Source organism: Lepidochelys kempii, chromosome 1 (genome assembly GCF_965140285.1).
Source record: "Lepidochelys kempii isolate rLepKem1 chromosome 1, rLepKem1.hap1, whole genome shotgun sequence".
Lineage (NCBI taxonomy): Eukaryota > Metazoa > Chordata > Testudines > Cheloniidae > Lepidochelys > Lepidochelys kempii.
The window spans coordinates 209,575,707-209,588,060 of record NC_136380.1 but is presented as its reverse complement, the minus strand read 5'-3'; the positions used below and the strand labels follow the sequence as shown (position 1 = coordinate 209,588,060).

At 41.5% G+C, this 12,354-nt stretch overlaps 1 protein-coding gene and 1 pseudogene across 4 annotated transcripts in view; one reads left to right on the top strand and one right to left on the bottom strand.

The window, feature by feature from the left end:
* Positions 1–12,354, top strand: part of MAN1A2 (mannosidase alpha class 1A member 2) — a 303,669-nt gene that overhangs the window by 159,277 nt on the left and 132,038 nt on the right. For 3 of the 4 annotated variants that reach the window (XM_073310578.2, XM_073310564.2, XM_073310588.2), the window contains exon 5: positions 1,668–1,748. The exons of the other annotated variant lie outside the window; for it this stretch is intronic. In XM_073310578.2, coding sequence (XP_073166679.1) covers positions 1,668–1,748 — 81 coding nt within the window. The remainder of the gene's footprint in view (positions 1–1,667; positions 1,749–12,354) is intronic. 4 annotated transcript variants of the gene reach the window in all.
* On the bottom strand, positions 4,918–6,732 carry LOC140905555 (signal peptide peptidase-like 2B pseudogene; annotated as a pseudogene).

Sequence of the window (12,354 nt, the reverse complement as noted above, 5' to 3'; positions counted from 1 at the left end):
TAATAATTTTAAAAATCTAGGAAATTCTCAGACAGAAACTAAATTAAGAAGAAATTAAGGTTGAGTGTGCATATCAGTAATACAAGGTTAAAAAAATTGCAGGAGGGTGGTAATTATCCCTAAATCAATTTCCCTAAATCAGGAAGTTCAGAAAGTTAAGCTTAAAAGATATCCAAATATGTTAAATTATGGAAATGCACAGTTAGGGCACCCAAACAACCTTAACTCTACTTTGTGACACGACATGGTGTCCATTAAAGTGCCTTTAAAGATCAGTTTAATGTTGGAATACAAATACTATTATTCACTACAAATAATATTATTCACTAATTATAATTGTATGGTTATTGCATGGATAGAATTGTTTGGGGGATTATTGCAAAATCCTGTAAATTTTTACCTTTACGTTACTGATATGTACTCTCAACCCTTACTCCATTTTAATGTAGCGATTTGGGAGACGAGGGGATCTAAAAAGGGATTTGTGAAGATGTCACAAATGTCTTTTTGTGCTACGTAAATCTACAGATGTGGCCATTTTCCTGCTATCTTCTAATCCTCATCTTATCTGGCTGTCTTTTGACACCTTTTACCATGTCAGGTTTTTTTTTCCTCAGTGTTTTTCTTGCATGGGGGTGTTCAGTGAGGTGTGGGTTCTCCTTTGCCTACTTCTATGCTGGTGCCCATAAAATAGCAATAGGAGGCAGGAAGAATGAGATATTTCATGATTTAGGACAGCAAGCATGAACATGGCCTACCTTCCAGACCTTTGTCTTAATTACCTTAAAAAAAAATCTTAACTTCTGGGGCAAATATATTTTCATTGTGGATTTTTTTAAACTTAAATGTAATATGCATTCGGTATATATTTTAACATTGCGGTACATTATGAGAATATCATTAATACTGAAGTGATAAGATTTTTGTAATCAGCTAACATTGTCCCAGAATTCCCAAAAAGAAAAGGAGTACTTGTAGCACCTAAGAGACTAACCAATTTATTTGAGCATAAGCTTTCGTGAGCTACAGCTCACTTCATCGGATGCTCATGAAAGCTTATGCTCAAATAAATTGGTTAGTCTCTAAGGTGCCACAAGTGCTCCTTTTCTTTTTGCGAATACAGACTAATACGGCTGTTACTCTGAAACCAGAATTCCCAGTTTGCCATATGTTTCTGTGCAGCTCTCTCACAGAAAACAAGGGTGAGTGGATGAACGGCAAGGATTTTCTCAGATAATTTAGGTCTAAAAATTATACATTGTACTCGGAACCCTGAAGTGAGATGGGACAGTTCCATTTTTAGGGGGCTGTCAAGTACCTATATCCTATAGATACTGAAAATGAATTATGGAGGCTCAAGGGAAAAGAGTGGGAGGAGACACATAGGACAGTGTGAGTGGGCAGTAGGTGTGGATGCTGGCACTTCTGAAGGAATGTGGGAGAGGGATTCTGGCCAGGAGGATGGAGCTGCAGACAGGCTGTGGTGGCTGTTGTCATGAAGATTTGCCAGGGGGTTGTCCTTGTGAATCCAAATATTGGCAAACTACAAGTCCTTTTGTACATTTGGATTTGTATCTATGTCTACCCTAATGATAACAGTTTCTTCTGATACCTTGATTGTTGTATAGAGAAGCTTTTTAAACATTTACTTTTTCCTCTCTTCCCAGAATTCAGAGGTGTCTGTTTTTGAGGTCAATATCCGCTTCATTGGTGGTCTTCTAGCAGCATATTACCTTTCAGGACAGGAGGTAAGGAAACCATAAGGAGGTGTGGACATTAGTAGTCCATCAAATGAAAGCTGCACAATTGGAAGGTTTGAAGTTGTTGGCTTCACAGTATTTTTTTTAGCTAATATAATAAGTAGAATGGGCTGTGTTACCCAACTCTACTGGGATCATGGAATCTCCATCTAAAACTGATTACGGGACAGCAGGGATCGGCCACCTTTGGCACGTGGCCTGCGAGGATAAGCCCCCTGGTGGGCCAGGCCAGTTTGTTTACCTGCCGCGTCCGCACGTTCAGCTGATTGCAGCTCCCACTGGCCATGGTTCGCCGTTCCAGGCCAATGGGGGCTGCGAGAAGCGGCGGCCAGCACATCCCTTGGCCTTCGCCGCTTCCCACAGCCCCCGTTGGCCTGGAGCAGCGAACTGCGGCCAGTGGGAGCTGTGATTGGCTGAATCTGTAGACGTGGTAGGTAAACAAACTGGCCCGGCCTGCCGGGGCCTTACCCTGGTGGGCTGCATGCCAAAGGTTGCCAATCTCTGCTGTACAGTATCTCCAGGCTAGCTGAAGACCCTTTACCAGGACTTTGAAGCAGCCTGTGCCTTCTCCAGTTTGCTCTTTTTACCAAGGCTTTTTCAACTTCATTGTCAACAGAGTTGAAACTTCTTACACAAGTAGTCACCTCAACCCTAGTTATCTAGTCATTAGACTCTAGTGCTTACAAATACCTTGTTTCAAGATGTTCCACCTCTCTCAAAAGAGAATTTTTCTTAGCTGCCACTTGTTCCTCAATGGACACAGGTACCTGAATGCAGAAACCCTTAACAGTTTTCTCAGGTATCTTTTGTGTGAGGAGCCATAACCCTGCTACAACAATAGGCTAAGATTGAGGCACACTGGACCAAATTCATCCCACAAGTACAGTTCCCACTGAAGTCATTGTGAATTATGCTTGTTCTATATCAGGGCTCCATTTAGAGTTCTCTCTGTCTCTGTCCCCTCCTGCATGAGGATTGCTGGGGAAAACTTCTACTATATCCAGTTTTGGATTGGAAGGCTATCACCTCTCCTTTATATAGCCTGCATGGTATCTTGAAATATAGGTTGGATACATGGGACAGTATTCTCAGAATTGATTCAGCTTTTTACCTCTAACTCACAGGTATAAAACTTGCCTCTGTTAGCAGTGGCTGAAAATTATTGCTCTCTGCTGACTTTTTGGGGGATTATATGCTGAATCTCATTCTGGTTCTTTGTTTTTAAAACAATAAATTTAGTGCTGGTGAATGATGCTGCACTGACAACTGTGGAGAAAGAAGGTGTTTGTTTACCCATGAAACAAAGTATTGGTGGCAGCAGTTTAACTATCTCTAAGTCCTAGTAGGAAAATGTGCCATGTTAGAAAATGTATTAACTAACATGTTTTCTAATATGCTTTAACTAACAAGATTTTTCTCTTCGTTTGGACAAGGGCAATTGTCGTAATTAAAGAGGTGTTAGCTGGTTGTGTTTAACCCTGTGTAGGGGTCAACCCATATTTTTAAACATAGCTTGTTCCTGTCTACACTGAGTGCTAAGTTGTTTAACACAGTATGTTACTTAAAAGATGTTAGCTAACACGCTTTCATACAAGCTTGGTTTTCTGAGTGTAGACATGGGATGGTAGTCTCCATGGTGTATTTTAGTTTTTAGAGACTATGCTGATAATTGCTCACGGGAGGAAAAATGAGCATCAACTGTGCTTCTTTTTGTGGTGGAGGAACCTGATCATGGAGTACTGTGGAAATTAAAAGAGTTTACACTATGATTATATCTGTTACCATCCCTTCTTCCAATCAGAGTTGTTCTACATTTACTCTTAGGTGTTACCAATACAAATGTTGTACTATGGGAAAATAAGAAAATAATGCACATGATTTACAGTGTCTTGTTTTGGCAGCTAGTTCCTTGGCTTAAAATTGTGCAGACTTGTACAATCCTTTGTTTATTCACAAAACTTTTATTAAGTACTTGTTTGGTGAACAATGACGTATAATCTTTCGGGTAGCTGTATCTGTCACATCTGGATGCTTCCCAGGCTTTCTTGGGGGAGATACGTGCAGAGTTCTGCAGTATGTAGCTTGAGGAGAGAGGGTTTTTTCAGTGCATCAGGCCAAATTCACTTTTCTGCTCTATCCCCTTTGTGCTGGGAGGATGGATGATTTTTTGGTTAAGGCACAGAAACTGGGAATATGGACAGCTGGATTCTCTTCCCAGCTATGCAGTAGATTCCCTGTATTATCTTGGGAAAATTATTCAAGACCTCCATTTTCCCCCACCAATAAAATGGAATTAATATGGATTATTCATAGATTTTAGGGCCATTATGACCGTTTAGTCTGACCTACATAATACAGGATACAGAACTTCAGCCATTGATTATTCATGAAGCCCATAACCTCAGGTAGAGCATATTTTCATTAATGTTTGTGAGGCACAGTTACTATGGTGATAGTCATAATTGAAATGCCTAAATATAAATAAAATATTCAGCTGAACCTTCTCTGAAAGTTTGGACTTCAGTTTACTAAAATGGATATTCAGATATTTTATATTGGGGTAACATTTGGATGGGGAGAGATGAGTCTGGGATCTGAATAGTGAACTCTTACATGGAAAACAAAGGACTGGGTCATTTGTGGCAGTATGAAAACTTCTAGACCTTTAGGAAAATCTTTCACATTGTATCCTAAGCTCTTTTGTATTATCCTGGGTAGCCTAGTTTACTTTTGTTTTTACTTTATAGTTGTGTTTTTATTATTTCATTAATTGACTCTTGTTTTAATTGTTATACATCAATTATATTGTTGTACGAGTGCTTTATTTCAGTGTGCTCATTTATGTTGACATCATTATTACCTAGAATTAGTTATGTAAAAGTGGTTACTGTTCTTTGAGGTTATCCTTTTCTTTTTAAAATAACATTAATAAAATGACTTGAAAAAAATCTTTGTATCTTTCTAGCATAACAACAACAAAATGGTACAGATGTCTAGTCAAAATTGTCACATGCACATATCAGAACACATTAAAGCACTGCATTTTACAAAGATGATTTACATGTTATAGGTTTATTACTACACTGAGATTGAATGTTCTTGCATTTTTGATCCATTTTCGAGGCAGACTCTTCAGTGATTGCAAAACCAGCATTATTTACATGTCGAGGTTTTCTGGGTATGTTTGTGGAGCTTTTCCCTCTATCATAGAGTCTGACTCATTCTTCTCTGCTCTGAGAATCTCTCCCTGATGTTCACCATCATGTTGATTGATTGGTTCTTCTTTACATAGCATGAAGTCTGAGTTCTGTTCAACGTATATGTTGAGATCAGTCAATTCTTCTGTCACTACAATGGAGTTATCTAGCTGTTCTTCATTGAATGTGAAATTGATCAGTTTTTCTTCCCTTTCTTGTTGACACACTTGTGTATTTGAATCTCTTGGGGTATCTGGATAGGTGATCCCTGAGGAAGGACAAGATAAGTCCTCTGTGAAACCACTGCCTGTCCAAAAAATAGTGAGTTCTTTGCGCAGAAGAGCAACAACCAGGCTAGTGGTAAGCGTAAAGGGCACCAAGTAGAGGAGAGCTGGCTGACCCATTTGCATTAATACTGACGCTACAAAGGTCACCAGGAGGCCATAGCTATAAGCTACGGTAGAAGCTACAAAATAGACTCTGGAGGAGTGCATCTGAACATCAAATCTGTGGCAGTAGGCTATCAGGAAACCGGGAATTACAATGTCACCAAGGCCAAGGATAGTAAAGGGGCTGTCATCAAAGGTTGATGCAGAGGATAATATTGGAACCTTCAACAAAAAAGGGATCTTTTCACGACTGACAGAGTCAGATGGTCCGAGAGCTGCCACTTCCATTATGCTCTCCCCAGACTTGGTTAGAAAAGGAGTGATAAATACGAAAAACACATCATAGATCAAAAGAGCAGCTAGAAACAAACTGCAGTTCTTCAAGGTAGGCATGCGGATTGTTTTTAAAACATAAAGGCAGATAGAGATTCCTAAAAAGTCTTGCAGGACCCAGGCCCACTGGTCCTCATTTCTGAAGATCATCCATGTGACAGTGATGGAGACAGAAAATCCTGCCAGGAACAATGTCCTAACTTGTGGACCATTGTGAAAATATGGTAAATGGAGTTTGTATTCTCCAAATGGGAGTTTGTTCACAGAGGGAGACAAACAACTGTAAAGCCCAATGGATGCATATAGGCTGAAAAATCCTATCATTATATTCACTAAGTGATCGTAGAAGCAGTAGAGAGCAAGCAGCATGAAGGAGGACATTACTACACTTGCACAGATAAAGAAGACATCAGGGTCAATTGTTACATCATCAAAATCTTCTTCATTTTTGCATCTGCACTTCATGTATTGCTGCCTTTTCTTCTCTATGTTTCCTGCCCAGTAGCCTCCAGTTGTGACTGTGCCTACGGCAAGGATGAACATGATCCCCGTATTGTATCCCAAGAGCCTGCCTAAATGTTTGAAGAATAAATAGATCATGTCCATGTCATTGAGCAGATTTACAGGAGTAATGCTCTCCTCACAGTGACCCCAGTTGTGGCCCATTCCACTGCCTCCTGTGAGGGATATTGGGGCATCTCCACCAAGGATTAATAGCACTTGTGTTCCATTTATTCTCTGGAGTCTGCCATTCTCAAAGAAGTTGCAGTTACCCTTCCTCACTGAGGCAATTCTAGTGCTGAGTCCCCCACCATCACAATCCTCCTCGCCAAAGGAGGAAGGAAGACAACACAAGGTTGAGTAAGTTAGGTCCTGATGTGGCTGAAGCCATTTCATTTTGACACTCTTATCCTGCAGTGATTGCACCCAGTGAGAAGGGAAGAGGAAGCAGTAATCTCCTCCCTTCTCTGGAAGGACTCTGACGACTCTAAGATGCTGAGCAAGCGCACGTGGAACAAGAAGCAGGAGGAGGCAGGACAGCAGCGGTGTCATCTTCTTCCCTGGGTTCTGCTGGTTGCAGGTGTCTTCTCTCACCACACTCCCTTTCACCTGGAAAGCTTTCCTCCTTGTGGTGAGACATCCACTCCTCCCCCCATCTGTTACATAATAAACTTTGGCCCCATGGAGATGAGCCCCGCCCTCTGTCTGTTACATAGCAAACTCCTCCTCCTCCCAGTCTGGGAGTCTCCATCCTGTTATATGACAAGCCTGTCCCCTTCCTCATGGATACAAACCCCACCTTGTCTGTTACATTGCAAGCTCTGTACCCTCGCTCTGGAGACAAGTCCTGCTGTGCCTGTTATATTGGAAGTCTTATCGTCTGCCCATGGAGAGAAGTTCTGGCTTTTGCAATCACACAGCAAGCTCCTTCCCCTCCCCAAGCAGCCTAAGGAGCCCAGCCCCCTGCCTTCTTCTCATGTGGTTGTAGAAACAGAGTAGGTAGTTTTTGTGGTTTTATCACCACTCTTGTGATTTTGTTTGAAATACTTCATAATTTCAGGAGCCAACTGCCTTGTAAACATTTAACTTTAGTAAAGATTGCTGCCATCTATCACTGTTTCCAGGATGTTTGCTTCTGGCTCCTCCTGTTTTGCACATGATAGAACCTAAGAGGCAAAGGTATAGAGAGCATGAGGGGGAGGAGACATGATATTGGGAGAAAGAAAGCAGGGCAAGAGAGTATTTCCAGAGACTCAGGCATGGGAAAGTGGGGGACATTTAAAAGTAGGTGGGTGACCAGTAAATTGAAGGAGCAGAAGAGAGGTGGTTAGCAGAGCCTTAAGTTCCAAAAAGTGGTGTTACATGGGTTCCTTTTAATTGTTTTTCTGCAGAACTAGGTCAGACACGCAGATTTGCAAGTTGCAGTGGGGGAGGTTTAGATTGGATATTAGGAAAAACTTTTTCACTAAGAGGGTGGTGAAACACTGGAATGCGTTACCTAGGGAGGTGGTAGAATCTCCTTCCTTAGAGGTTTTTAAGGTCAGGCTTGACAAAGCCCTGGCTGGGATGATTTAACTGGGAATTGGTCCTGCTTTGAGCAGGGGGTTGGACTAGATGACCTTCTGGGGTCCCTTCCAACCCTGATATTCTATGATTCTATGATTTTACCCAAATGAGAGCCTGCTCAGGAGCGTCCTGTCTGCACAAGACTGGCATAAACTTGAATAGATTTGTAATAAGAGAACTGTACTATTAATTGTGTATATTGTCTTTTGGGATAGAATCAGTGTTGTGAGTGTTCACAAAATGTGTGGCAGTGAAAACAGCCTTCCTGCGCAGACAGGGTGTGCATGTATTACTCTAGACATAATCCAGAAGTAATAATTTCAGTGAGATCTAGGTGTCTCCCTTCATGAGATGCTAAATTAATTTGGCCTTGCACAAGGACCTCTGCCCCATCAACAGCTTAGCCTTTAAAATTCATATAGACTCACTGATTTGTCTTTGTGATCTCACCCTTTTTGCCAAGTAAAATCAGCAGGTTGTGTATATTCCACTGGGTTAACTGACAGAATGACCAGGGGGCCATCTGTCACAGTTTTGGGGTAATAGCATCTGTAACACACTGCTTCGTGTCCCCCTCCAGGAGTGCCACATCAGGTCTCAGATTGCCAGCTGTCACGTCTCTCTAGGTGGGGACCCATATCCCACTCCCTTACACTGTGTAATATCCTCAGGAAGGCAATTTGTCTAAAGGCCAGCACCTGTCCGTTGCTTTCCCTCTGAGGGCTGTGTACAACCCCTCACCCTCCACAAACGTACCCAAACTGGTAATTGCAGAGTTAAGGTGATACTTCCCCACATCACAGCCACTCATCCCTGCCTCCCATTTGGAAGCCAGCAGCTTGTTGCGTCATTTTTTGGGGAGTGGGGAATATTTTCCTTTGGTCACATGTGAACTGTAGAAAAGTAATTTAAGGATGTGCTGTAATTCATTATTAGACTCTTTAATTGTGATTGTGCAATAGTAAGTAATGAGGTTGAGGCAGTGTGACCACTGTGATTTCTGTCAATGAGTAGAATTTGCTCATTGTCAGTACTGTTATATGGACCATGTTGCGGATCCTATTGGTATGTATGAACGGGAGTCCTGATTTGGAGTAGCGGTGGGCACAGAGAAAGTGGTAGATTTTTTTCACAGTAGCAGCCATGTTAGTCTGTATTCGCAAAAAGAAAAGGAATACTTGTGGCACCTAAATTGGTTAGTCTCTAAGGTGCCACTAGTACTAGATTTTTTTTATACACACGTAAGGTGCTGTAATGTTCTTAGTTTTGCTTGGTATCCATAAAAGGACAGAGTTAAAGTTTACCTTAACCCTTTACTCTGTCACCTTAACTCTACATTTCCTGTTGTTCTAGTATTTGTGGGGGGTGGAGGGTGGGGGGGCGGAGGTATTGTAACTCTAATTTTCTTTTAAGGATTATGTGGGAGAACCTTAACTCTGCATTTCCTGTTTTTCCAAGATTTGAATTTGGGGAATCACCATTTCATTATATAGTGCATGCAGTGTTAATTCTGTCATTTTCTGCATATACACTATGAGGTAGCCTTTACTTACATGATCACATATTATTAAAACAACGAGGAGTCTGGTGGCACCTTAAAGACTAACAGATTTATTTGGGCATAAGGTTTCGTGGGTAAAAAGCATCTGAAGAAGTGGGTGTTTTACCCACAAAAGCTTATGCCCAAAAAAACTGTTAGTCTTTAAGGTGCCACTGGACTCCTCCTTGTTTTTTTTGGATACAGGCTAACACAGCTACCCTTCTGATACTTGACACATAGTATTAATTCCACAAGGACCCCTGTTTCATTCACTGCATAGGGTGGGCAATGCACGGTACCTCAGGTGCCAGTGCTCAAATGCTTACTTGATTTAGTGTTTCTTTTTTATTAATTCAATGTGTGGCTCCATGCCTTATTTACTGCACACAACCCAAACCCTTTATTTTTGGGCTTTTCTGTGGTGATCATTAACATGGTATCTGAGCTCCTTACAAACATTAATGAAATTATCTCCCCAACATCCCTGTGAGAGAAGGAGGTATTATCTCCATTTTGCACATGGAGAACTGAGTTATGGACAGGTTTATGTTCAAAATATTCAAAAATGTCCATTAATTAGGGTGCCTCAATAGTTTGAGGCCTAACTTGACATACCTAGAGCCTGATTTTTCAAAGTGTGCAACCATAGCTTGCAGTTGCGGCTGTGAGTGCTTAGCATTGCTGAAAATCAAACCCTTAGGATATGTCTACACTACCCACTGGATTGGTGGGCAGCGATCGATCCAGCAGGGGTCAATTTATCGTGTCTAGTCTAGATGTGATAGATCGATCCCTGAGCGCTCTCCGGTCAACTCCTATACTCCACTGTCGTGAGAGGCGCAGGAGGAGTCGACAGGGGAGTGGCAGCAGTTGACTCACTGCAGTGAAGACACCTCGGTAAGTCGATCTAAATATTCACGTAGCTGAATATTCACAGTGGGAGGGATAGCTCAGTGGTTTGAGCATTGGCCTGCTAAACCCAGGGTTTTGAGTTCAATCCTTGAGGGGGCCATTTGGGATCTGGGGCAAAAATTGGGGATTGGTCCTGCTTTGAGCAGGGGGTTGGACTAGATGACCTCCTGAGGTCCCTTCCAACCCTGATATTCTATGATTCTATGAAGTTGCATAACATAGATCAATACCCCCCAGTGTAGACCAGGGCTGAGTGTATGAAGTTTGGGTACCCAGAAAATCAAAAGCACAGTTAGTGGTAACATCTGAAAATTCTGTTTTATTTGAATTGCCCAGCCTCAAATAGGAAGTCTATAGTATAGCCAAGAATAGAACCCATGTCTCCTGGATTCCAATCAGTGACTTACCTGTAAAACCATTCTTCCTCTTCCTTCAGAGTTCTTCCTGCTGGAGTAGACTGAACTTCAGTTTCAACTATTTGTTAGGCAGCCATACAATGCTGGCTATCAGGATTCTTGGCTTCTACTACTAGTTTTTGGAAGGGAGTAGTAGCTAATGGGCAGAGGAATTAGGACTCCTAGGTGATATTTATTTTTTAATTATACTTTGACTTTACTTATAGGTTTTGGCCTCAAAGTGCTTTGTGAGGGTGGGTTATGCAAGAATAATCATATTTGCAGACAGCATAACAAAGCAAATAGATTTTGTCTGTTATTCTTGAGAGACAATGTGGCTATATGGATGAGATTTTCACCTGCCATGTTAGAGATGTCAGCTCTATTCCAGCTACACACGAGTGACATGGTCCACCCTCTGTTGTTCATTTGCGAGATGGGAGACTCTTTGCTTCTCCCTAAAGTAGGGGTAAGTCTTCCCCAAGAAGGCAGCTTGTAAATTGCATAGAATTATAAGTAATAGTGGGCTAATGGGGCTAGATCCTCAGCAAGTATAAATCTGTGGAGGCCCATTCATGTCAAATGAATCTGTCCCCGTGGTCTCCTTGCTCTGAGTCTGGTGCTCCTTCATGTAGACCAAGGGATATATTGATATTGAAAGCAACGGTGGTGGTTCCATTTTGCCCGTGTCTACTATGGATGAGGGGCTCTCTCTAAAGCACTCTCAAGGGATGCAGTATCAGCTCTAGTCTTGACTGCAGTTTCTCTGGCTGGTGAACTTTGCGTGGATCATTAGCTGGCAGTGATAACCCTCCTTATATTGCAGCAATCTGAACATGGTTAATTTGAGCTAATGTTCCAGAAAAGAACACCAAATCTCTTATTTTCTGTATTTAGACACTCCCAAAACCAATGAAGGGCATAATGCTGATCCAGTGGAGTTCACTGATGTGTGTTTGCCTGTACCCCATGTCCTTTTTAAGTTAAGAGTGAGCACATAAAGGTATAATGCCAATCAGTTATGGGAGGAGATCCATAGTTCAGGAAGCCCTCATTCAATTTGAATGAAATGTGATAGAAAAATTCTACATTTGCTCCAGGAGCACCTTCCTGATTTTAAACCCCATAAGTCTTTATTTGCAATTTTTAGAGGGGAGTGAAAAATAGAGGGCTTATAATAGGAACTGGGCTAAAGCCTTAACTATGAAGAGTCTACTGGCTGCTCCATAATGTAGGATAAATAACAGAAAGCTGTTCAAATCCATTGTTTCATGGTGTCATCAGCTCTCTCTTGGGAAGCCTGTCTTCCGTGATTTTCATCTCTCAGGCCATGTGGGAATTAATCACTTCCTTTTATCATGACAAGGACTCTTTCTGTCCGACTGAACCTGGATTCTGAGTTTTAACCTCAAAAGCTTTTGGCTAGAAGTTGAATACATTAAACTTTAATCCTCTCCCTCTGCATTTTGACAAACAAATTCCTTCCTTGATTATTTGGCATAGACTGCTCTGAACTGGTAGGAAATTGTTTGCCAGGTATTTACTTTAGAACTTTGAGAGTTTTGTTGAATACAGTTTTGTAATCCCCTTTGATTTTAACTATGTTTTAAGGATATTGTCCCGTTACAGATAGATATTCTCTCGGAATATACATTTCCAGAATTACTGGCTACTTAATGAAAAGCTTCATGTGGAATTTCTGAACTCATAAATCAGTTCTAGCTTGTTTGGCACAAAGAATGGATTGTCCGGAGAGATAAA